Source organism: Crassostrea angulata, chromosome 10, assembly GCF_025612915.1.
Source record: "Crassostrea angulata isolate pt1a10 chromosome 10, ASM2561291v2, whole genome shotgun sequence".
Lineage (NCBI taxonomy): Eukaryota > Metazoa > Mollusca > Bivalvia > Ostreida > Ostreidae > Magallana > Magallana angulata.
In genome coordinates, this window is record NC_069120.1 from 33,452,213 (window position 1) to 33,474,968 (window position 22,756).

Consider the following 22,756-nt stretch of genomic DNA (forward strand, 5'->3'; position numbering starts at 1 on the left):
TCCCTAAAATCATGAAAATCCTAATCCGTTGGAGGAGGGGAGGGTAAACTAGTATCTACAAGTTAAATTTTACTGTTTATTTCCTTACTTTTATAACTCCATAATACTTCACTTTTTTGTGTAAATTTTAAAAAATATATTTGCTGCAACTGCCCCCCTCCCCCTTGAAGCAACGTTCCTGCTCTTTTTCTGCATCCGAGGGGGGGGGGGGGGGGGGGGGGGGGTTAGCATGATGTCTCCTTCCCTTTCATTTTGGGATTCTTTATTGAGTACATTCTTCCTGAATGCTGTTTCTCTGGCATCTGCAAGGGCAGCATCTGTCTTTATATTATCCTTAATTTCTCCTTGCGCGTTATTTCCGAGTCTCCTAGCTTTATTCCTTTTCAAATCATGCTCCATTAATTTTCTAATATTTTTGCAACATGTAACATGTAATGAGATCTTACTCTCCTTTGTTTTGTGTTTTCCTTTTTCGTCTTATTTTGATTCCGTGGTAATGACTTCTTTGACTCTGGTGGTCCTAGCTTCTGCAAAATCTTTCCCTTCATCGTTTGTCCATGCCTTTCAACGTCATCATCATGATCATCATACCTCTCTTTCGTGTATCGCTGTTCCCATAGATGTTCTATGATAAAGTTCTCTTCTAGACTAAATTCCCTTCGCCTTTTTTCCTGCCAACAAAACTCAATATACACAATATATTTTCTATTTCCCCACTTCCACACTTTTGACTCCGAATCATTTTTTTCTTGAGAACATATGACAAACGGCGTTTTCAGCTTCCTTTTATTCTAAGTAAGGAATCCATATTTATTCATAATTGTCAAAATTAATCCTCAAAATGATTCTTAGTTCATTTCTTCTTTTATTTTTGAAGGCATTAAAACATCGGTCAATGATGGAAGTTGAGTACGTGTATCTTAAAGAGAAGTTAATCATGTCAAAGAGTTAACGTGGGCCGCAGCACTTGAAGGTCCGATAACTCTCAATTCCACGAATTATTTGTTTGCATGACGTGGTATGAAATGTATAGTATTTCTTTTTCAAAATGAATTCCCAAAAGGTAATCGTTATCAATTTTCATAAGTGATATTGAGAACATCAGTCGTTCGTGTTTGAAGGTCGTGAGTTCGACTCTTGAAGTACGCCGTTTTAAAATTGTTTACGAAACTTTACCGTTTCCACTGTCTTCCACTGCACATCAGCTGTGCTAAATGCTGTAGATTTATAAAACACATGGATACCATTGTTAATTTATTTTGATATTCATGTTTATAAAGTATGAAGAACAGACTTGGAAGGCATTCAAATGGACACCCTTACTCCTTAGCTTTAGGAATCCTCACTTACAAAAGTATATTCCATTGATTGCAATCAATTTCCATGTTGTTTGCTCTTTTCTTAAATGTTATTTTCGTTCTAAAAATGCAAGATTGTGGTAATTAGGTATTAATTTTATAATTTTTTTTTTGTCATGGACCTGTGGAAAGTACAATTCTTATATAAAAACAGCACGTCTTAATGAAACAACCCTGGTGAAACTGGTATAAGAACAAAAAAAATCCTGGCTTTTAAAGGCTTTAAAAGGAAAAGTTTGTCAATGCCATTTAAATGGTTTAAATTGGGTTTTGATTGTAGAATTCTAAGCATTGCTGTTTTGAGATTAGCGGAATCTCGCAGCAGACGACAAGTGCTTGGTGACTGGGCATTTAAACCTTTTACATAAACAACCCATTAAGTTAATTTCAATATATTGATTAAAAAAATAATCCTCTCCTCTGTATAAATTCTGCCCTTTATCATTTACAAAGACTCCATGTAGAGATATGCTTAATGCATGTTCCATTTGAAAAACATTTGACAGCGTGATTGCTTGGTGTGCATTTTAAAAAAACAAGACCGATATTTTGGCTAATGTACAATCACTCGGAACTTCCTATGCTTATCGGAGAGTTCTTACCACGGTCGAAAGGAAAATAATTTGAACACTTGCATAGTAATCAATACAGAAAGTTCAATGGAGCTTATCAACAGAGAGAGAAATAAGTTTTAATCCGATCTATACCACTTGTGTGTGTTAAGTCTATCAAAATGGAGGTGGGTAGTTAAGGAGAGAAAAGAGTGAAAAGGACCAAAATTATACCATGCTGAAGAGCCCGGGGCCAAGTCCCCACGTGAAATATGGGCAAGGAAAGACCGCCTGTACCATTCTGACTGAGGATGGGTGTATATATCCAGTGATTTCTTCTCTGTCTTATTCCGACAGGACTAAATCTGCCCCCTACCAGTATGGGAGAGGGGTGCGTGCAATGCACAAATCCACCCTGACCATCGCCAAACCCCCCTGGTCTCCCAAAGACGACTTTAAAACGACCAATAAGCAGGTAAAGAATTAGTAATTACAAAAAAAAGATCAGTTCTTTCTGGTCAAATTGTGGGAGTTTGGTGCTCATTTCTTACAAACGAACCTATGGTTACTATTAGTAATTAGATAATTATTCTCTCCTTTTTGAAATATATTTGTAACGTCATGTTGATCAACGTATATAGATGACGTAAAACTAAATGTTTATTTCTTTCCTCATTTTTGAAAGTGGTTTTAATTAGGGGAAGGATATTTTGTTCCTGTAATGGCTGTTTGGAATTTTTATTTAAAAAAAATGGAACACCGTTTCTGATACATTATTGGACATCAATTTCAATACCACCCCTGCCTAACCTGTTTTTGTACAAAACAATATTACATGTACTTCGGTTTTATCTTTATTCACCATAATAAAACGATACATTCAAGCTTTACACTCGAGTTTTTAAAACAGCATGTAACGAACTTTCATAGGTAACCATGTCTCGAAGAAAAACAGTTTGAAATCCAAAAGTGGTTTAAAACTGATTCGTATCATTTTACCCTTGAAGTTTTATCCCAGGGATTTTAAACAGATCAGGATTGCATACTGTCTTGGCAATGTCTTGACATGTTATTTTGGATTTATTTGACTGTATACATAATCAAAAGTATTGTTGACAATACACTTGCAACATTCCAATGTAGCAGAGCGATTTGGAGTATTGATAGATATCTTAAGCCCTCCTGCGTGCTTTAGGAGGAGTTGTATATGTTACATAGAAATTGACACTTTCTGTTAAGTAACGCGTCAAATCTATCGTTAGATGTGCCTAAATTTCATGGAATTTATTTATTCAGTTAGTAACAAATTCAAATTAAATTGTTGCTTATTTTCATGTACATATCAAGAAAAAATACTGGAACGAGAAAATATTTTTTTTACTCATTTTTTCAGGGCCCCCCCCCCCCTTCCTCCCAGCAATTGTTTAATCTTGCTCATGATTAAATTGAACGGGTAGTTTAAAACCCCTTTTTTATTTTTCGTTGGCAAGTTTCTTTTTTTTCAAATTATGAAAATTCTTTTATACGGGTCCTTTTGTCGTATTGCAATTAGGTAGATTCTTGACTGAATAGATTGTTACTGAGCAGCCATTACGGGCTTGTGTCTGCGTGAGGCAAGCTTTATTAAGTTGTGTATTCAAGGTGTGCATTCTCTCTATAAGTAGTCCGGTTCTTTATGGGAGTTTGTGTTTACTTAATACGCTATGAATACGTAATCAATACGGAGAGGAGTAAAAAAAGTTCTCATGTATAGGCAGTCAATGTTTGCCGAGTTTTTGTATTCCACCTAAAGGAGGGAAATTATATATACATGTGAATATATATTGAGCAAAGATTTTTTTTTCATAATGAATCTCTCGATTAGCCTCTGAAATATATGGCATAGTTTTAAATTCTTTTAATATTGTATACGTAAAGAAAAAATATACCATCAAATCTCTCTCTCTCTCTCTCTCAACATTATGCAAATTGAATCAAAATTTTCATAAGAAATAAATCACACAACATAAAAGTTGATTATCGATGAACCTCGGCATTTATACACATTCATCAGTACTATAGACAGTATAGTTATCTTAATAGATAAACAGTTTATTGCATAAACCGGGTATATAGTTGAATATTTATGAAGTTATCTATATTAAATTACTGTAGTCTTATCAAATAATTAATAGTTTGCAATTTAAGCCTCAAAAGACGGGTCATGACATAGCATGATCTGAAAATTAGATATCAATTAATTGTTTCAAATCGATACATAGATAAGACTGCGTGCAGGATAAAATATCCGGATGGTGTGTTGTTCAATGATTCCCAGATAAGTCAAGATAAAGAAATAAGTACGCCTGTCGAAAAATAATGGGGTACTTTAATTTTTTCAAGGCTTTTGTGTGATATAGATTCAGGCCGCTGGTCTTTAGTAGGGTAGTTCTGTTTGTTACTAGGGGACGACTTTGTCGATACCTTGGGGTAAGGGTTAATGACAGATTTAAGAGTTGTGAACTGAATTCTTCCATCGATTTTCAAAACATTGCTTGTACGGGTTTTTGTTTGCCTCAGCAAATTGTGTCTAATTCCACCGGGTGATAATCGAAGTTTAGTTTCTTGCTGGAAGACAGACAATATGGTTTCTCAATGATTTTTTTGGACTAGAATCAACTGATATGGATGACGGATTTAGGGTAGGTTCGATCCAATATACATGAATCAAGGACAGCTTTTGTTACAGGTTTTTAATGTTGATGGATTGTTGACGCAATGCATTTTAAAATGTAGAAGTTTTTAAATGATTCGGTTGCTGTCGCTCGTTAAACTCTGCAGGAATAGTTTGATTTTTGCCAGGCGGGGTACATTGTCTCAATAGCCACGTTTGTCATTTGATACTGATCAAAGTGTGCCAAATAGCAGTCAATGACAGGGTGCCAAGATTTTGTGCAAATGTGTCAATCGTAAAGTTGGCATGAATTATAAGTCGATGTGTTTGAAAATTTATAATAACCCCCTCCCTCTAAAAGAGTTCAATTCTATACGGATGGAAATTTTCGCGTGAATTTAATGTGTTTTCACGATTAAGAAATCATATTGTATCTATGAATAAGATATGCCTTACTTGCTTATTACTTAGTTGCTAATTATTTACTATTTTTTTAGCATTTTTTTCTAATAACTTAAATTTTCACAGTACCCCCCTCAAAACAGAGAGCATTAAAAAAAAACGAGAAATAAACCCATCAAAGCACCCCCCCCACACCCATCAACACTTTTTTTTTCACGTCATTTTTTTTTTTACCAAGCAATATTTGAACTCTTTTTTCCATGATACATATGTGTATTTTTTTCCAGTACTACAGTGGCAGCAAGAGCCTGAACCCTGTCCGGCGCCCCACTCTGTGCCCCTCCATGCACCGATCTCAGTGGTCCATTGGTCAGAATATGGCGGACACAACATTTGATACAGAATACTCCAAAACCTACTTTGAGAAGGACATCATACCCGTAAGTATATACTATTATTCACAAGACCAAAACCTATCTATGATTTAGACATCCATTGCACGGTAGTAGCAGATTGGAACCTAGGAAAAAACAAATTGAACAAACGCTTTTTGATATAGTGAGGACTAGTATTTAAAAAAAAAAAAGAGTTTTGCTTTTGTGTTAAAAGTGTTTTTTTTTTAATCTTATGCTCGCCGCACGCTTTTATTTTTTATAGTTTGACAGAAAATGGCAATTTTCTCTAAAGATCCAACGCATGCTTTTTAAATGTTACTGGTTGTCTGACAGAGTAATGGTATTTTAGAAAAGTTTAATTTTCACTGAATGTTCATCATTTACATGTTGATCAGTTGCAGAAAGAGCGATCTCGTAACCGAGACAGAGTAAGTCGCCGGGTGTAGAAATGCCGGACTTATGTGTCCAGTAGTTGACCCGCTTAATATCTACCCCATGTTGTGCAGCTTGACCAACAAAATTATAGATTGATTCGCATGTATAGTGCAATTTTTAATTTTAAATCAACGGGAGGTAACTCTCATAACATCAATGACTTCTTAATTTCAGTAATGTAGAAATAAATGCTCAATAAATGCTCAAATTATATAAATAGTTTGAGGTGACTTGCATGTTTTCTAAAATAGTTTACAGTTCTTCATATCTATTATTGCCTTTATACAATAAAAAAAATTAGTTTTGATAATTCACTTATCAACATAGAGTGCTATATATCATTTATGCCTAGTAATCTCCCTTTTGTGTAGTTTATATATAACCTATCAATTAGACAGTGATTATATTTTACACATATACCATAGTAATATATTTGAAGTCTTAAATTCTACAAAAATATCGCTTCGTTATGAATGAGAATGCACGTATGTAACTATAAACATATAAATGCATGTGAAAAAGTTTTTTGTTTTTAATACTTAGTAATAGAATTGTTTTAACCAGTATTATATATTTATTTATCAACATGATAGTAACTAATAAAATATTATTATAAAAAATAATATCAAGATGTAAAATAGTTATTTTAATTTCCTTTTTGTCTAATACAGAGAGAGAGAGAGAGAGAGAGAGAGAGAGAGAGAGAGAGAGAGAGAGAGAGAGAGAGAGAGAGAAAAGAGAGAAGGGAGAGAGAGAGAGAGAGAGGAGAGAGAGAGAGAGGGGGAGAGAGAAATTTGCATTCCTGATGGTAGATTTTTTTCTATACTATATGCCTATTAATACACGTAGTATCTAAAACAATGCCCAATTTTCACAGGCTAATCGGCTTCATCTGACGTCCTTGGTCAATAGGATCGACCAGACTGAGGGGAAGGACATGAAGACTACAGTCCACACGGACCCCTTTGCCCCCAGCTACTGGTCACAGTACAACCGCATTCACGGTAAACTGGGACAGATGCGGGGGCCAGGCGTGGAGAGGGAGAGAGTAGTCAGACAAAGCTACAACATATTTACAGGTATACAACCAACTGCAAAAAGATTTTTTTACTACTTTGAAATACTTTACTGTAAAGATAATGAAGACTCATGTTATTTTGGCCCCATAAATTATATTGTTTTGGTTCACAGGTACCGCGGCATTAGATCAAATGTTGCCGAGTTGATTTTATTGCCATGTTGAAATGGCGAATAACTCAACTTTCGATTCTAGGTCAAAATATGAAAATTGAATTATTTTCTTTTGTAAATCTTAGTATCATATTTTATTAATTTTTTTTTTATCATTTTTACATTCAATACATTCTTGATGTTTGTTTTTCTTTCAGGAGAGGAGGTAGGTCCAGCGTGGAACAATGAGAACAAGCGAGTGTCCGGTAACCGTGTATTAGCGGGCTCTAGGGCCGACAATAACTGGTATCTACAGGACTAAGTCCTAGATATCTACAGGACAACAGATATGCGTATGACAGATATCACCAAAATAAAGTCGATATCTCTACAACTTATTGAAGATATCTAAAGGATTACAAGACAATAAGGATACAACTGATACTAGATATACGTGAAAGATATCTGATGGACTTCTTAAAGATATCCATAAGATTCAAATAAGATATCTACAGGACGTTTGAAGAAAGGACTTGTGTGGTGTCACACTCCTAGTCATGATCATTGTGATATTTAATGTTTGTTCACGGAACACAAGTTGAATGTATATTTATGAATACCCCTTTTATGCTCACATATTTATTCTGAATTTATCAGTATTTATATCTGAACTTTCCATTTTATTCACACAATAGTACATACTGTCATTTTGTGAATAAACATATCAAATACTAGTAACTAACAAAGTATTTTATTTAAAATAATTTGATTTCAAAGAGTGAAGACCATGGACTTTGGTGGGGGGGGGGGGGGTTGGTGACAAGGCCTTGCTCTATGCACCGGCACTTCGAGCATGGAAACCTCCACCCCATCTTTACATTAAATATAAAAGAATAAAAATTGAGGCCAACCTGCACTTATTTCTTGTTCGTGTTTTTATATGCGTAACATTTTATTGATATTGTTGGTGCGTTACTTGTTTGTCATTTTGAGCTTTTTTAAAAAATAGCATTAAAAATGTGATTTAAAAAAGAACTCATACTGTAGAGTCCAAAAAGGTCTCATTTTCTACAAAGTAATATGCTAATTCGAATGTTTTCATAGTAAGAAAGTGAGCGACAGCCTCGGGTTTAATTTAATTTTTAAAACAAAGAAATGGGGTAGGGTGGGGGTTTCCGTGCCTCAAGTGGCTGTGGCTTTGAGGCAAGCTCACTTTTTTATACAGTAAGCCTTACTTTTACGTAATGAATACCCAGAATATGAGGAAAAATGAGAAGTGGGACAAAAGTGATGCAAGAAAGCTTGAATAAACTCTCAATTCCATTTTTGTAAAAGTGACCATCAAGGTTGATAAGCTTCAATATGTGACACAAATATCACACGGTGCTGAAGTTGACAGACAGTGGAAATCTTCAACAACGTTTAAACTCCTCTGTTGACAAAAGAAAACAAATAACCATGTAGACCCAAAACGTTTTATTGAAATTTATATTGAAATCAAGAAAGAATAAATTCAAAAATCTTATACAGAAAACAAAATTATTTACATCAATTTTCACTTCTGAGCACATTTTAGGCATCTAATTAAACAATTATACCTGGGTAGCATTACTGAGGATTACAATAGGAATTTTTCACACGTGATTACATCTGACGCTATACTACAAATTTGAATACAGATATGCATGCTTAAACTTTTTTTTTATTATCAAAAAATATAACTAAGTCACAAAGTAAGTAATTCAAAACAAACTTATCAATAATAATAACTGAAAAAAAATGTCTATTGATGAATTACTAAAAAATAATTTGAACAATTTCACACTGAACATAATTATTTTAAATTTTCAGCAAGTGAATTTCAATATATAATGCCCAGCTGAAGAATTTTGTTTGTTAAATAAAAAAAACGTCACGTGACAGCATGTAATGACACTGACCTTCACAATATGACCACAATTATCGAAAAAATTCTGACCAAAAAAAAAAGAGTGATCAAAATTTCCTACATTTCTAAAAGTTCTTGATTTCCTCGACACAATTTAAGGAGAAAAAAAAACAAATGAAAAACTCTGGCATCTCTACTTTGCAAAAATGAAGGAAACTTGATCACCCAGACAAAATTATATACACAATGTACAAGCAGGCCGATTTCTGGCTCTCGGTGTTCGGCACTTCATATGTTAGAAAACATTTCCAATATATTAACTTTGACCTAGGTCATCACTGCAAATCGTCAGAGCATAACCGCTGAATAAAAACAAATGGTAATCGATATTCATTTTGAAATGCATATACACGTTACACATATATGCTCCGAAAACTAGTCATCAATCAGGCAAAAATGTTGCACTGCTTTGAAGAATGTGCATCAAACTTTCCACAAAAAATTCTCAGCACGCGTCTCTGTGGTCGACAGAATTTGGTGCTATTGTCTTGACCCACCCCCCACATGTGAAAAGCTGAACAGACTCATTTTAGCAGACCCTCTGGCCGGGCCCCGAGTCTTTATTTGTTTAGCTTCTCTATGTTGATGGTGTTCCTTCTTTCTATCTTCCTTTCTCTCTCTCTATACGACCACGCCTCTTTATCACAGTGGCAGCACTGTGAGATAGGTGTGTCGGATTATGGAGCAGTTTTAGCCGGCAAGAATCTTGCGGGTTTTATTGGCTAGTTCATACCCAGGGTGTCCAACCTTCATACAGGACCGATAGATTATCCAGATTTCTGGCCTCTTTTAAAACAAACTCCACCTATATTTTGAAAGAAAAAAGAAACATTCTTACAAAATTTTCCAATGCATTCAACAAGTAAATGTAACTATGGAGTAAAACATAATTTAACAAAAAATCTGTTGTTTTCAAGGCACAGTACTGACTTGTTCAGCGACGGAGAATCGTTTGTTGAGGTCAGGATCTCGACCATCCAGCTTCATCTTCACCCTTCTCCATACACTGACAGCATAGGAATTCCTCTCTTGTATGGCTGAAAAACGTCATCAAATATAAATTGTTCTTTGCATAAATTCAAAGAGTAAAACAGACAGTAGTAAATTTTCAACATGATACAATGTAGGTACATGGATATTTCACCATAATAATACCTTTTCCAGTTCTTGGATCTCTTGAAACCTTGTCCAACTTCTTACCACTTTGGCCTGAAAAAAATATTTTGCATTCAAAATACATGTATAGCATACATGTAGGCAAAATAAATCATTTAAAAATCTTTATCATTGTTTCTATAAAAATATATCATATTTAAACAGAATATTTTAATCAAATAACTTTGCATTAGAGATTAAAGTGATATCAAAATACATAAGAGAGAGAGAGAGAGGGGGGGAGGGGTGGGGTGGCCTACTTGATATTTTAGCCATCAGGTTGATGTGAGGACTACTGCCCAGGCTCGTCTCCTTGTTGAGCGGTTTCCTGATTGGACTAGACAACTCCTTGGACTCCAGGGGTTTCTTCAGGGCTAAAAATGAGCATGTATACAATCAATCAATCAAAAAAACCTATGCTCTCTGTTCTCAGGTCTTTACAAAGCACATGACAATGTATATTTTCTTATCTTTAAGTTTTCTAAACCATTAAAAACTATCAAGCAATGACTATATAATAAATTCAATGGAAAAGAGTCCACATGGTGCCCAGTTCATGTAGTTAGTCAAAGCATTAAGGACCGACCAGGCCCACATGTACCTGATTCATATAGATAATAAAAGCATTAAGGATTTACCAGAAGCGAAGCTGGACTCCGAGGGAGTGTCTGTAGATTCTTCCTCGTCTGATATCAGTGGAGGCGCAAGGTTTACCAAATCATCAAAAATTCTGCAAAAATATAAGACATATTATTCACTGTAAGTTAGTCAAGTAATCAAATCATGTCTTTCACCAGTTAATTTTGGAATACTGTATTGCTTTCATTCTACATGTCTAGAAATACCACAGTTTGCAGTCTTGAGACATTGTACCATTCACTGTCATGTACAGTAAATGCCTACATGAACATATAAGTACCCAGGCACTTACTGAGGGACCTGCATTAGCAGCGTTTCTATCATGGAGTCCGTCTCCGTCATGCCTTCCTTTGTCATGTCCTCCATCAGGACGAGCTTCAGCACCATGGCCAGGTTCTCGGAGAAGTTCTTGTAGACACACAGGTATTCCCTGATGCCATTGAAGACCGGGGAATCCCCTTCATCTTGTTCTTCCAGCTTTCAACAGAGCATGACATTGATGGAAATATAGTAGATTGTAAAAGCTACCAGTACTCAATATATTTCTGCATTTAATGGCGTAAATCAATTTAGAATATGAAATTTGACTTGAACAATATATTTGAACAATATATCAAATCTTTTCTTTAAAAAGAAAGAAGGTTGGACAGTAGTAAAACTTATTTTTTCCTCTTTGTGCTAGTGCATGTTAATACTTTCAAATTCTTTCCATAAAATTGTACATCCTCATAAGCTAAAAGTCAATAGATGTTTCTAGAGTGAGTACTGTCAGTGGTTGACTTAAAAGACTCAAAATATTAACCTTAGTGTCTGTGCAACAGTGACAGAGCCTGAAAATCTAATACATGTACATTATTTTCTTGGCCCAAAAGACATTGAACTATACCTTGGACATGGACTTAAGAATAGTGCGAATGTCGGACATCAACTTATGGTGGGTGGTCAGGATTGTCTTAATGGCTGTCACTTCATCTTTAATGGCATCCTAGAATGTAACAAAAGAGGTTTCAAAGTAAAGCAGACAACCATAACAAGTCAGAGCAGGCCTAGTCTTGATATCAAACAAAGTAAACTGTTACACGTTATGAAGTGCAACAACAAAATGACATTTAAAAGAACGAGTAATGAGTTATGCTCCGTCAAGTTTGGCGTTCAGTGGAGTGTGACTGACCTGTGCAGTGTCCACGTCTTTGTGGAGTTTCTCCGCCTCTTGACGCAGCATGTCCATCTGACTCTGTATGTCAGCGCGACATTCCTCCAACCACTTCCTGTCAATCCTCTGGCTCTCTCCAGCACCCTGTAAAAGTCATGTCATAAAGTCACATTAAGGTTATCAAGCAATCTCTTTTTACTGAATTTCGGGGTCTTGATGGATCTCAATAAACTGGAGATTTTTATCTCGTGATATTTTAAGTCAAAGTTTGTTTATCTATGCAAAAAAAAAACCCCAAAGGCACAAGCATATCTATTTATCTAGCTCAAATTCACAATGCCTTGTTTTAATGGTTTAAAATTTATACATGAACTATTAATAAAATAACATTGCTGTGATGAACATCTAGAATGATGATGATGGGGTTTGGGCGGGTGACAGGGTAAGAAAAAGAAAAGGGGGTCTTACTTTGGTATTCATCAGCAGAATTTCTGTTTCTGTAACAGAGCTATTTGTGGACTCCATCATCATGCAAGTTTCACTGCACCTAAAAAAGTCACAGAGCATAGAAACTAACGAAAGCCCATTCTATAGAGGTAAAATTCAATGGCTTCACACAATAAAAAGCTTATCTTGTATTGAATCAGCATCATTAGTGTGGTGCTTACTTGTTGATGAGGCTGAGGAAGTTGGTATCTGAGGCGGACGCCTCACTGGTCCTGGTCCTCAACGCCTCCAGGTGGAGGATTCCTTGACACAGACTCACCACCTCGGTAGCCTTCTTTCTCTCCTCCTGAAATTATAATAGAAAAAGTTGATAAAGGGAAATGCTGAAACCTTGAAGTGGGCATATCCCCCCAGAAATATCTTTTGAACATAAATTTTTTCGTAAAAACTATTTTTTAAACAGTATTGAATATTAAACTTAAAATCACAACAAACCAAAGGTTGGTACAGTAATTAAAACTGTATCTGTACGTAGACACTCCAGATTTAGAACATTCTCATCACATAATATAAACATTGCTTCATGGAAAATGCCACTACTGTATAAAACTGCCCTTCTTTATGTATGATAATGCAAAACAGCCCTGACCTCATACAGCAGTTTCCTGAGGCTGCTAGCGTCATCGAACTGTTGCAGGACCAGGTTGAGTGAGGGGTTGGCCCCGGCCGCCCACTTCAGTCGCTGGATGATGCTGCTCTCCAGCTGGATGTAGTGGGAGTAACAGTTGACCAGGCCCGTCTCCTGGGACGCCAACGCCTGCATGCTCTGTAAAACAGGTCATCACAGTTACACTGCCATACTAAGAACTTTGACTTCATGTTTAACTACTTTTATGACATTCATATTTAATTCCTTCCCACAATAAAATAAAAACCTTACATACTGCACATTTAAAAACTTTCTGTTCTTTGTTAGGACTTTGAATTTTTATTCTACTTTTTTTCAAGCCATTTATTTCTGAATTGTTACCATTTTAAATAAAAAGCTGTATTTATGATCAATATTTCTGGATATTAACACCTGTTGTTTGCGTACCTTCCTCATCTCAGACATGACTGTGGCCCGGTTGGGCATCACCATCTGACTGAGTTGTCGCCCAGCTGTCACAAACAGGTCCTCGTGCAGCCACTGAACTCGAGCGAGCTGTAGCTGAGATCTATGCAGGCAGTTCTTCATCACCACCAAACTCGAGTCCAACCTCCTACAAATTGTCCATAGCATTTTACAACCAGGCAAAAGACAGAAAACTTTTCAACTTGATCCTTTCAAATGTTGTCGTTTTAAAAAGGTAATTTCTGAAAAGATTTTCCTTGCATGGTATGTCTGATACTCTTATGTGCAATTTTAATACAGATTTCTTTTGAACAATTATAATCATTTAAGCAAAAAAGATAAAGAGTGTACAGGAGATAATAAGCCTTTTGCACCTTTTCTTTCAACAGATCCAACAAGTTTCAATGGGACCCCTGTCTCTTACCTTGCTAGATCGTGCCTCCTCCAGACCGAGTCCAGCGCGCTTACGATGGTGCTAGCCTGGGTGAAGTGCATGTGCTGGAACTGGCTGTTCCTCAGACATACATCCACTGCCTTCTTCCTGAGGTCCTCCAGGGGGACCTTCGACTCGGCCCCGATGTCTTTCAATTCGATCTCAGCTGTCACGTTCACTCCCAGAGCATCAATAAACACACACAGCATGTAGCCCAGGACTTGAGATGGGAACCCTATCACCTACAAATAATAGCCAGTATTGTTAATCTTGAAATAATTGTTAAATATCCACCGGGAAAAAAATCGCCAGATTTTTTCATATACCGGTACATGTAAAACTTAGAGCTCTGCAAATGCTCACCTGTTTGCGAACGTATTCTGCAATGAAGCGCTTGATTGGTCTAGACAACTGCTCATCGTCATAACAATTTCCACCTTCAATTCCTACAAGAATTACCAAAATGTGTGATCATCCATTTTCAGTAGTGATTAAACATATAAGTTCCAAACACCAAACCTATCCACTGAATTACATTTAACACAATGAGTGTAAGAACTGACCTTGCAGATTGGCAGCATACTGAGTGCACATGTGGAAAAATGTCTGCATGGCCTGCAAGCGTTTCACGAAAAACAGACTGGACAAATAATGTCTGGTACTGCTGGTGAAGGAGGACAGCTGTAAACAGAAAGTGAAAGTTACTGACTAAACAGAAAGTGAGTCACTGTAGATTCATTATTTCACACAGGTACTTCATTTTGCATTTCCATCATTCTGATTAAAATTGCAAGAATATAAAATCGAGAATGCCAAACTTTAATGAGGATTTCATATTGTGCATTACTGTCAGAAATATCAAAGCCAGATTTTTAATATGAACGATGGGTGCTTTTACGATACAAATAGCCGGGACAATTTGTGCTCATTGTTGAAATGTTAAGTCCCCTCAGTACCTGCATGGCCTTTCCTTCCCTGACTGCGTCCACTTTCCTCCAGACCTCCGGCACCTTTAGTGAGTCCATGGCCTCCATCAACCCTGAAAACTCATCCTCCAGACGGGTGAACAGTCCATTGAACCCCATCAGGAGCATCTGCCCCGGGGACATATCCCCCTCCCCTGACCCAGCCAGGATCTCCTGGTACTGAGTCTGCATTCTCTTGACCACTGCCATCATCTCCAAGTTATCATTCTACAGATAAATTCAATATTTTTTTTTTAAATGTTAAAAATCAAAACTTAAACTTGTTAAGTAAAAAAACATGCAACAAGAGTGTATATTTATTTATACATGTATTTCAAACAATGTAGAAACTTAAAAGTGCAGATCTTGAACTAACACATTAATGTCAAAGCCTTTTGATGTCATACCTCACATCCCATGATGGCGTTCCTGTGCAATGACTCTAGCTGTGCTATGATGGTCTCCGTGGAATACCCAGCGTCTGTGAACAGCTTCTCCAGGTCCTGTAGGGCGGAGCACACGCTGGCATTCTGTGCCTGGATCGCCTTCACTGCCTCAGGCAGGATGATTGACCGGAAGTTCAAGTTCAAATCCTATGGGCAAGTACATAAAGTGTTAAAGCTCAAAATAAAGTTGAAATTTATACATGCATAGCTAGGTACTATTTTTTAGACATCTAATAATAATTGTACATAATTATCACTATCAAGTTTTAGAGTATAACACAAGGTTTTAAAATGAGCATCTTTGCAACATTTATTCATCAGTGATATTTCTAAAACAGTGTTTTACACTTATTTAAATTGACAATGCTTTAGAATGATTCATACCTGTAGAGCTGTGTAGACGCTGTGAGTGGAGGTCAAGGCCAGATAGAGGGAGCTGAAGTGCTCCAGGTCCTGTACGGAGGTGTTGACCTTCAGGATGTCGATGTAGTGCATCACGTTACTGCTCATACTACACAGCTCGTCCAGGAACCAGTCGCCGTCCCGCGACGTCAGGTCCATCAGCCGGTCCCCCGCACCTGTCACCAAATTATACAGGTACATGTATCTACAGGTTTACCCTGGTTATCATGGACAGCAAAAACACTTCTTGAAAGAAATCGCCATGCAATATACACAATGGTAAGAAACTACTTGTCTCTGTTAACGCTACTATTAGTTGGATGTCAGAGTTAACAAAGAACCACCATCATATCATTCCAAGATTGAAATCATTGAATTATCCTACATAATGATGTAGAAGCCAGACATACCTGCAGCCGCTCCTTCCATCTGGTTGTAGCGCTTGTTGAGTGCACAAAGGGCAGAGATGACCCAGGCCATCAGACTGGACACACCACTCATCCCATTCTCTACACATAACCAAAAATAATGAAGTTTAAACAATGAAGCCACTGTGACAGCTTATACATGTATATATATATATATCATCATACACAATACATGAGTTATTAACCGTTGACATTTGGACTGACCTCTGACAAAAGCCTGTACGGTCTTGTTCTGTTCCAGGATCTGGCGCTCCAGGTACTCCGTCTCCGAATTCTCCTGACTTCTTCTCTCCAACAACTGAAACAAGCATTATGAACCAATAATAATTAAAATGAAACAAATGAAAGTCTTTTAATTCTTACACCCTAGCTCTTTTATCTTTACATCTTGATGTTTTAAGCATCTCCTTTAACAAGCCTTTAGATGTAATACCTTGATGAGGCGGGAGTTGACGTCGGTGATAATCCCCTGTATCCTGGCCTCTGTGTTCAATACAAGCTGGGTTTTAGTGGTAGAGAATCCCTGCCTACCATACAACTCATGGAACTGACTCACTATGTCTTCACATCTGCAATATAGATTTATCATATATACTTGCAATTGAAATGTATCTATCAGACTGATATACTGAAGCAGAGGTTAAGTTTGCAGTGGAATTAGATACTGCTATAGATATTGACCTAAAGATATATGTGTAAATAAAACAGATCTATATCTTACTTCTCTGAGGTGAAATCACACAGAACTTCCTGTAGCCACATTAGGTAATACCCCGTCCTGTTTTGATCAGCGAAACTTGTTCCAAACTGCAATCAGAGAGAAAAATAAATTGACTAGTGAATATAGTGTCTCCACTTTATATATTAGTTATCATTCTGACCCTCTACAAGGGGCTGACCAGCCTCACTGACCTGTGAGATGATGGTGGCATAGGTGTGCAGGACGTCCATGGCCCGGTGCAGGTGTGACCGCTGTAGCTGGAGGTAACCGACCATCTCCCCCTCCAACTGTTCACACTAAGACATGTACACAATAACAAATGTATAAACCATTATACAGGAACAGAACTAATCTGATTTATTTGGCAACACTTTTTGTAGTTTAATATTTCTAATACTGATATGAATTCTACATTAAATTGAATAGTATATAATCTCCGATTTCATAAGGTACATGTACATGCATGTGCTCAAGGTTAAATAAGTATATATATGTAAGTCAGTAAGTATACCTGAGACACAATCTGACTCTGGCCAGCGCCCTGTAAGAAGTCAGTGACTGGGCCAAAACTGGTGGTTCCCAAATTGAGGGGGGTGGCCACGTCAGCACACATCTTCTGGAACGGAGCTCCCTGGATACTCTCTACCACATGCTGTAATATTGAAGTCAGTCAAAGTATTACCATTCAGTCGTACAGAAGTTATGTTGCTCTTTTAGAAAAATTTCACATTAAGGGATAAGGGGAAAAGTTCTAGTTTATAGCTAGTGTGAGCTGTCTGATGGAACTCATGTTTTACCTTGTGGAGTTTCTGCCAATGACTGAATTCATTAATGGTCTTCTCCAGGACTTCAAATACAGAATCTCTGTTTGCCTTCACCACTGCATATTCTTCATACCTACAAATTATTGAAAATGACTGGATCATGATAGGAATGAAAGGGTCTGTAATAATTACAGGCTGTATATGTGTGTTACAAATCAGATATGCAAGTCAGATATTTAACATACATGTAACATGTATTCCAATATGTATTGATATCTATTTACCTTATTTGTCTGTCCTTACCTTTCATGCAATGAGAACAGTGAGTGTTCCGGGTCATTCAATGCTTCTTTCACCACACGCTTGACTTCCTTCATGCTCTCCTGATTTCCCACTGCGGCTGAGTGCTTGTCTTCTGCCTCGCACCATCTTCTGACTTCCTCCCTCAGTTTAGGCAGAGCCCTCAATAGGTCATCTCTGTAAAGTAAAATGTATCAAAAATTGAAACCGATTTCTTTCCAATACATCTACTCGTTACAATCATAGTAGAGTAAATATTTCATCTCTAAAAGTGGTCAAAAATGGTTTATAATCATAGCTTAACAATGCCATTAATGTTAAACGGAAAACTTTTCAACAGACCTGTTCTTAATCCAAGGAACTTTCATTTCAGCCATCCTGATGGAAAACATGCTGAGAGTGATCTCCCTTTCCATGTCCCTCTTGGTCTGTCGATTATCTCCCCCTGCCCCAAGGACAGAAAGCCCCCCACCCCCATAGAATGCACCTGCATATCCCCCCTCATTTCCTGTTGTCCAGTCTACCAGGGGGTCGTACACAAATGCCTCCAACAGGGTCAGGAGTGTCTCGCGACCCTTCCTCAGGGTCTTCATCACATGCTCACAAGAAATTCGAAACGTTCCCTGTAACAAAACCAAACTTCAGTGAGACAAAGTATTTACTTAAACACTGATCTCTAGATCCTAACACTGTGACATTGTAGTTGTTCTAGGTTTGATGTAAAGAAAATATAATGCAATACTCTGCCTACCTCAATGCCTGTTACTCCCAGTGCTGTTTCAATGTTCTGGGTCAATCTGAAGGGAACTTTTTCTGGTACCCTCAATCCCTTCCCCTTCTCAAAGCACACATTGTAGTCAATATGAACAACCTTAAGATGAAAAAAAAACAATATTAGTAATTGCATTTAAACTCCTTTACATATATTAATTAGGACACCCTAACATGAAAATGTTTAAAGATGGAATTGCAAAACCGTTGAAAATATGTCTTAATCAGTAACTGACCCAAAGGCCTATAGTCTGATTCCTACCTCTCCAGTAGCTAGATCCACCAGTACATTGTCCAGATGTCGGTCGCCCAACCCGATGATGTAGCCGATCATAGACATGACGGCGGTGGAGCGGGCGTAGCTCTGGGTGATCTGCCACCACTCATTGGACCCCGTGCTGGAGCACCACAGCTCTCTGAAATCAGAGGAAAAAAAATGCATTTATATTTATTACAAATAATTTTTAAAAGCTAGACGTGTAAGTAAATATGTCATAGGTCATTTTATTTTTTTTTTCCTGATTAATATCCCATTATATTTTTAATAATTATAAGACTTGGATTCTGCAAATAACAGAGGTAACTAAATTTATAGTTTGCTGTTGTAACTATCCATTTGTAGGGGAAAAGGCACATGTACATTGTTAGGCTGTTGCTATAAGAACATGTTAATATATATACATCAAAGATCTCTCTCACTTTCAGTGCATGTACAACATGATTACCTGGCCAGTAGGTCCCCTGGGGTCTCAGCTATCAGGTCCTGTAACACACTCCTTAACACACTCAGCGGCCATTCCTTGCGGTTCTCCAAGTTTGTTATACCCTTCAAACAAAAAATTTGAAAGTTAAAAAAAAATTTGTGCTGACAATGTAACAAACATGCATGCATGCTTTGAATAGCACTGTGAGGGGGTTGTTACCTTTTCTCTGAGTGCGGGGGTGAGCTGGTTGTAGAAGATCTCACTGGGCCGTAGGATGGTGGTCGCCTGGTTGGTGGAGGAAGCACTGCTGGTACTCTGATTCTACAATGGTCCACACACAGTTACATGTAGTCAATGTACTTGCAATGTCTTAAGCTTCCTTGTCTTATGTTGAAAAATAATAACTAAAAATGGTTTATGGAAGGTGAAAACAGATAAACTAGTTCAAAATTTGTTGTGTCAAGTGCATTTTCATTCTGAAAATAAGATACAGGTTCACTGTACATGTGCCAGTATCATGTACATGTATATATCCAGATTGTTCTTATTCCCTGACCCCGAACTCTTGCATATTGGTTGACTCACCTTTATGGACTGGGCTAGAGCATCCCTCTGCTGCCATCTCTTGTACAGACTAAACAGGGGCGTGGCACCGTCCACCCATTGAATCAGCCCTGATCGGGGCCCCAAGGGGGTCACTGAGTAGTGGCGGGCACGGAACAGCTGCTGCTCTTGTCTGTCAATGAGGCAAGGTTTACAATATTTCATTCAGGTACCGGATATTAAATATACCGTGATTCTTGATACCATGATTTAATAGCAGATAATTATTACCTGTTGTCATTTACAAACATATTGTTGACAATTCCCAAAAACTGCATGATCCTCTCATCTAAATGCAAGTCTTCCAGTCCTTTGAACAAGTATGGGTATCTGAAACAGGAAAACAAAAACATTAAGACTTAGATTCAGTTTTCCCAAGCAGACTTGATTCAGGCTCACAAAACTGACTCCTACCTTTTCCCATCGGACCCCAACAAAATCAGCTTCTTGGGCTTAGTCTTTGTGGGCAGTATTTGTACTGTATTGGAGACTGACTCAACAGTCACAACCTGTGGACAAAAACATATCTTACATGAAAGAATAACATGACAATGCAGCACTTTTTCCCCAATAAACATGCATTTTTTCATTATTCAAAATGAGCCACAGTACCATCTAGTAGTTTTACCTTTCCTGACATGCCCAGGCCAGGCATTGCTATAACTGTAGACTTCAGAGACTGCAGCTTAGGACTGATCTTGTCCATCTTCAGGATCAGACTGCTTCTCTTCTGAGCTCTCGACTGTAGACTGCTGTGGAGCTGGAGTAGGTGTAAAATGCATAATAAATCTCACACTCCATAGACTACACTGATCTTGAACATATATCTCAGATACAGTCCAAATTTACACCTTTCGCTATTGCCTCTCATGTAATATACATGTACAATTTTACAATTTTATTGAGGTGCTACTGTACTGTACATGGAAGTAAAGGATTTTAACATATGCAGAATTGATCAGCTGTTTATCAGCAGACTTGCTATACCTGTTTGAAAGGTTGCCAGCTGCTGCTTGGGTGATTAGGGTTAGTGGGATTCCTCAATCTATCCATTGCCATGGTGATGAGTTTCCCATAATTCTCCTGAAACCACTGCTCATGTGGAGTTTCCACTTCCTGTGATGTGATCTCCTGAAGTCTCTCTAGAGTGTACAATGTCTGAAAGGGAAAATGAAATGAAAACATGAATTCTATATCTTATAAGCAATAAGACAATATCAAACTATATCCCATCTCAATATAACATTGCTTATATGTTCTTACGGGCTTCATGATGGTTCTATGTTTCTCCTTAATAATGGCCATCTTCTCGTCCTTGGTCAGGCTGGCATTGTTCATGACCTTTTTGACCTCCGCCTCCAGCTGCTGTAACTTCCTGTTGACGTCGATGTGCTGCTGATTGAGCGTGCCCAGCCAGAGTTCGTCCCAGAGCAGCGTGATCCTGCGCAGCTCGTGAACAAGCTGCTTCACCTCCCGAATCATGCTGATAAAACACAGTACAATTATAAATACCAGTACATGTATAGGGTGTTAGTTTACATTCAGTCAAGAAGTATAACTCTTATTCCCAATACCTCTGTTTATTACCTCCCCTTAAGGGAGCTGTTTTGTTATAAAAATTAGTTCGTATATAGAGTGAATAGAGTACATGTTCTAACATAAGGATTGATAATGATATCCACTTTTTGATAAAGGGGTAGTTCTTTTAAACATAAAAATACTCAAGAAAACAGATCAAAAATAGGATTAATACTGTGTACAAATCTTGTAGCTGACCTTTGACCTTTAACATACAAGATGGATTGAAGTAGTATCTTACACTGGGTTGTTGTGGGACAGAGCCTCCACAATGGAGGCCAGACAGTTCTGTAGCATCGTGTTGGTAACATCCTCCTCTTCACTGTCTTCCTCCTGTGACTTGTCTTCATCTTCCTCCTCATCCATCTGCTTCGTCAAGTACTGGTTCAGTAATCCTAGCCACAGGAGATGATTGAAGTTAAAATTCATTACATTTAAAGAAATGATCACACTTATTGGTTAGTAAGATATTTATCCTTAAATTAAATACTGTGTATTTACAATCAGGCAATTTGTAATCTCTCCTACCAATTAGTTGAGGAGAATTTAAGAACAAGAATACAAGAGCTTAACTGATAAATTTTATTTAGTTCATACCTTTACAATATAGGACACTTTGATTGATTTCTTAATGATCGAAACAGCCAAAAACTGTTTAATTCAGTGTTCGTTGGGGATGTGGAAATGCTAACAGACTGATAACACACAGGTAGGACCTACCTTCTCGCTTGGTGTCTGTGTCCTCCATTTTGGTGGAGGATCCCACCACCGCCGGATACACAATCAGGTGTGGTGCATCATGGGCCACGCGACATAGTAGGTCAGAGATACTCTGTCTCACGTACAACTCGGGGTGACTTAATCGTGAAAACAGCTGAGGAATTATTCCTATCAGAATTACAAATATATAGAACATTATTTATTTACCGAAAGAAAATCATATGCGTGATTTATATTGAGGATATGGTTTATCCAAGCAAGATCCAAAATATATGGGTTACCTTTCCATGGAGTGGTTGGGGTACTAGCTAATCCAGACTCTAGAATGTTGCGCAACTCCCACGCATGTTTCACTAACAGCCTGAGGAGTCGTAGTGTGGCAATGACATTACCATCCTCATTGCTCTCTTCAGATTTAGCCTGTGTTAAATGAAAGCAGTACATAAACTTAATCACAAAAAATTAGAGGTCCCACGTTTATAAAATTCAAAACATCATGTT

The 22,756-nt window shown here is 37.5% G+C and overlaps 2 protein-coding genes across 4 annotated transcripts in view; one reads left to right on the forward strand and one right to left on the reverse strand.

Moving 5' to 3' along the window:
• Positions 1 to 1,855: 1,855 nt before the first annotated feature.
• LOC128168038 (uncharacterized) lies at positions 1,856 to 7,760 on the forward strand. 2 transcript variants are annotated; one of them, XM_052834108.1, is made up of 5 exons: positions 1,856 to 2,384; positions 5,252 to 5,404; positions 5,755 to 5,787; positions 6,672 to 6,873; positions 7,183 to 7,760. In XM_052834108.1, exons 1-5 carry the CDS (start codon positions 2,145 to 2,147, stop codon positions 7,284 to 7,286), a joined length of 732 nt encoding a protein of 243 aa, XP_052690068.1. In that variant the 5' UTR covers positions 1,856 to 2,144; the 3' UTR covers positions 7,287 to 7,760. The 2 variants fall into 2 exon arrangements, with proteins under 2 accessions (XP_052690068.1, XP_052690069.1); XM_052834109.1 differs by lacking the exon at positions 5,755 to 5,787 and having other exon boundaries at positions 1,860 to 2,384; positions 7,183 to 7,755.
• Positions 7,761 to 8,425: 665 nt separating this feature from the next.
• Positions 8,426 to 22,756, reverse strand: part of LOC128165653 (serine/threonine-protein kinase SMG1-like) — a 29,306-nt gene continuing 14,975 nt past the window's right edge. For both annotated transcript variants that reach the window (XM_052830396.1, XM_052830398.1), the window contains exons 35-74: positions 22,537 to 22,675; positions 22,256 to 22,423; positions 21,777 to 21,930; positions 21,221 to 21,440; positions 20,945 to 21,115; positions 20,586 to 20,717; positions 20,372 to 20,466; positions 20,189 to 20,287; positions 19,940 to 20,090; positions 19,574 to 19,675; positions 19,376 to 19,476; positions 18,913 to 19,066; positions 18,631 to 18,750; positions 18,222 to 18,502; positions 17,883 to 18,056; positions 17,613 to 17,712; positions 17,327 to 17,467; positions 17,007 to 17,111; positions 16,816 to 16,901; positions 16,528 to 16,663; positions 16,299 to 16,392; positions 16,077 to 16,175; positions 15,649 to 15,842; positions 15,226 to 15,411; positions 14,810 to 15,046; positions 14,417 to 14,534; positions 14,217 to 14,299; positions 13,845 to 14,095; positions 13,403 to 13,568; positions 12,956 to 13,132; positions 12,528 to 12,652; positions 12,328 to 12,406; positions 11,878 to 12,003; positions 11,593 to 11,691; positions 10,999 to 11,183; positions 10,706 to 10,797; positions 10,328 to 10,441; positions 10,068 to 10,121; positions 9,843 to 9,949; positions 8,426 to 9,717 (exon numbers count right to left, since the gene is read on the reverse strand). In XM_052830396.1, the coding sequence (XP_052686356.1) occupies positions 9,640 to 9,717; positions 9,843 to 9,949; positions 10,068 to 10,121; positions 10,328 to 10,441; positions 10,706 to 10,797; positions 10,999 to 11,183; positions 11,593 to 11,691; positions 11,878 to 12,003; positions 12,328 to 12,406; positions 12,528 to 12,652; positions 12,956 to 13,132; positions 13,403 to 13,568; positions 13,845 to 14,095; positions 14,217 to 14,299; positions 14,417 to 14,534; positions 14,810 to 15,046; positions 15,226 to 15,411; positions 15,649 to 15,842; positions 16,077 to 16,175; positions 16,299 to 16,392; positions 16,528 to 16,663; positions 16,816 to 16,901; positions 17,007 to 17,111; positions 17,327 to 17,467; positions 17,613 to 17,712; positions 17,883 to 18,056; positions 18,222 to 18,502; positions 18,631 to 18,750; positions 18,913 to 19,066; positions 19,376 to 19,476; positions 19,574 to 19,675; positions 19,940 to 20,090; positions 20,189 to 20,287; positions 20,372 to 20,466; positions 20,586 to 20,717; positions 20,945 to 21,115; positions 21,221 to 21,440; positions 21,777 to 21,930; positions 22,256 to 22,423; positions 22,537 to 22,675 (5,493 nt within the window). In that variant the 3' untranslated portion in view covers positions 8,426 to 9,639. The remainder of the gene's footprint in view (positions 9,718 to 9,842; positions 9,950 to 10,067; positions 10,122 to 10,327; positions 10,442 to 10,705; positions 10,798 to 10,998; positions 11,184 to 11,592; positions 11,692 to 11,877; positions 12,004 to 12,327; positions 12,407 to 12,527; positions 12,653 to 12,955; positions 13,133 to 13,402; positions 13,569 to 13,844; positions 14,096 to 14,216; positions 14,300 to 14,416; positions 14,535 to 14,809; positions 15,047 to 15,225; positions 15,412 to 15,648; positions 15,843 to 16,076; positions 16,176 to 16,298; positions 16,393 to 16,527; positions 16,664 to 16,815; positions 16,902 to 17,006; positions 17,112 to 17,326; positions 17,468 to 17,612; positions 17,713 to 17,882; positions 18,057 to 18,221; positions 18,503 to 18,630; positions 18,751 to 18,912; positions 19,067 to 19,375; positions 19,477 to 19,573; positions 19,676 to 19,939; positions 20,091 to 20,188; positions 20,288 to 20,371; positions 20,467 to 20,585; positions 20,718 to 20,944; positions 21,116 to 21,220; positions 21,441 to 21,776; positions 21,931 to 22,255; positions 22,424 to 22,536; positions 22,676 to 22,756) is intronic.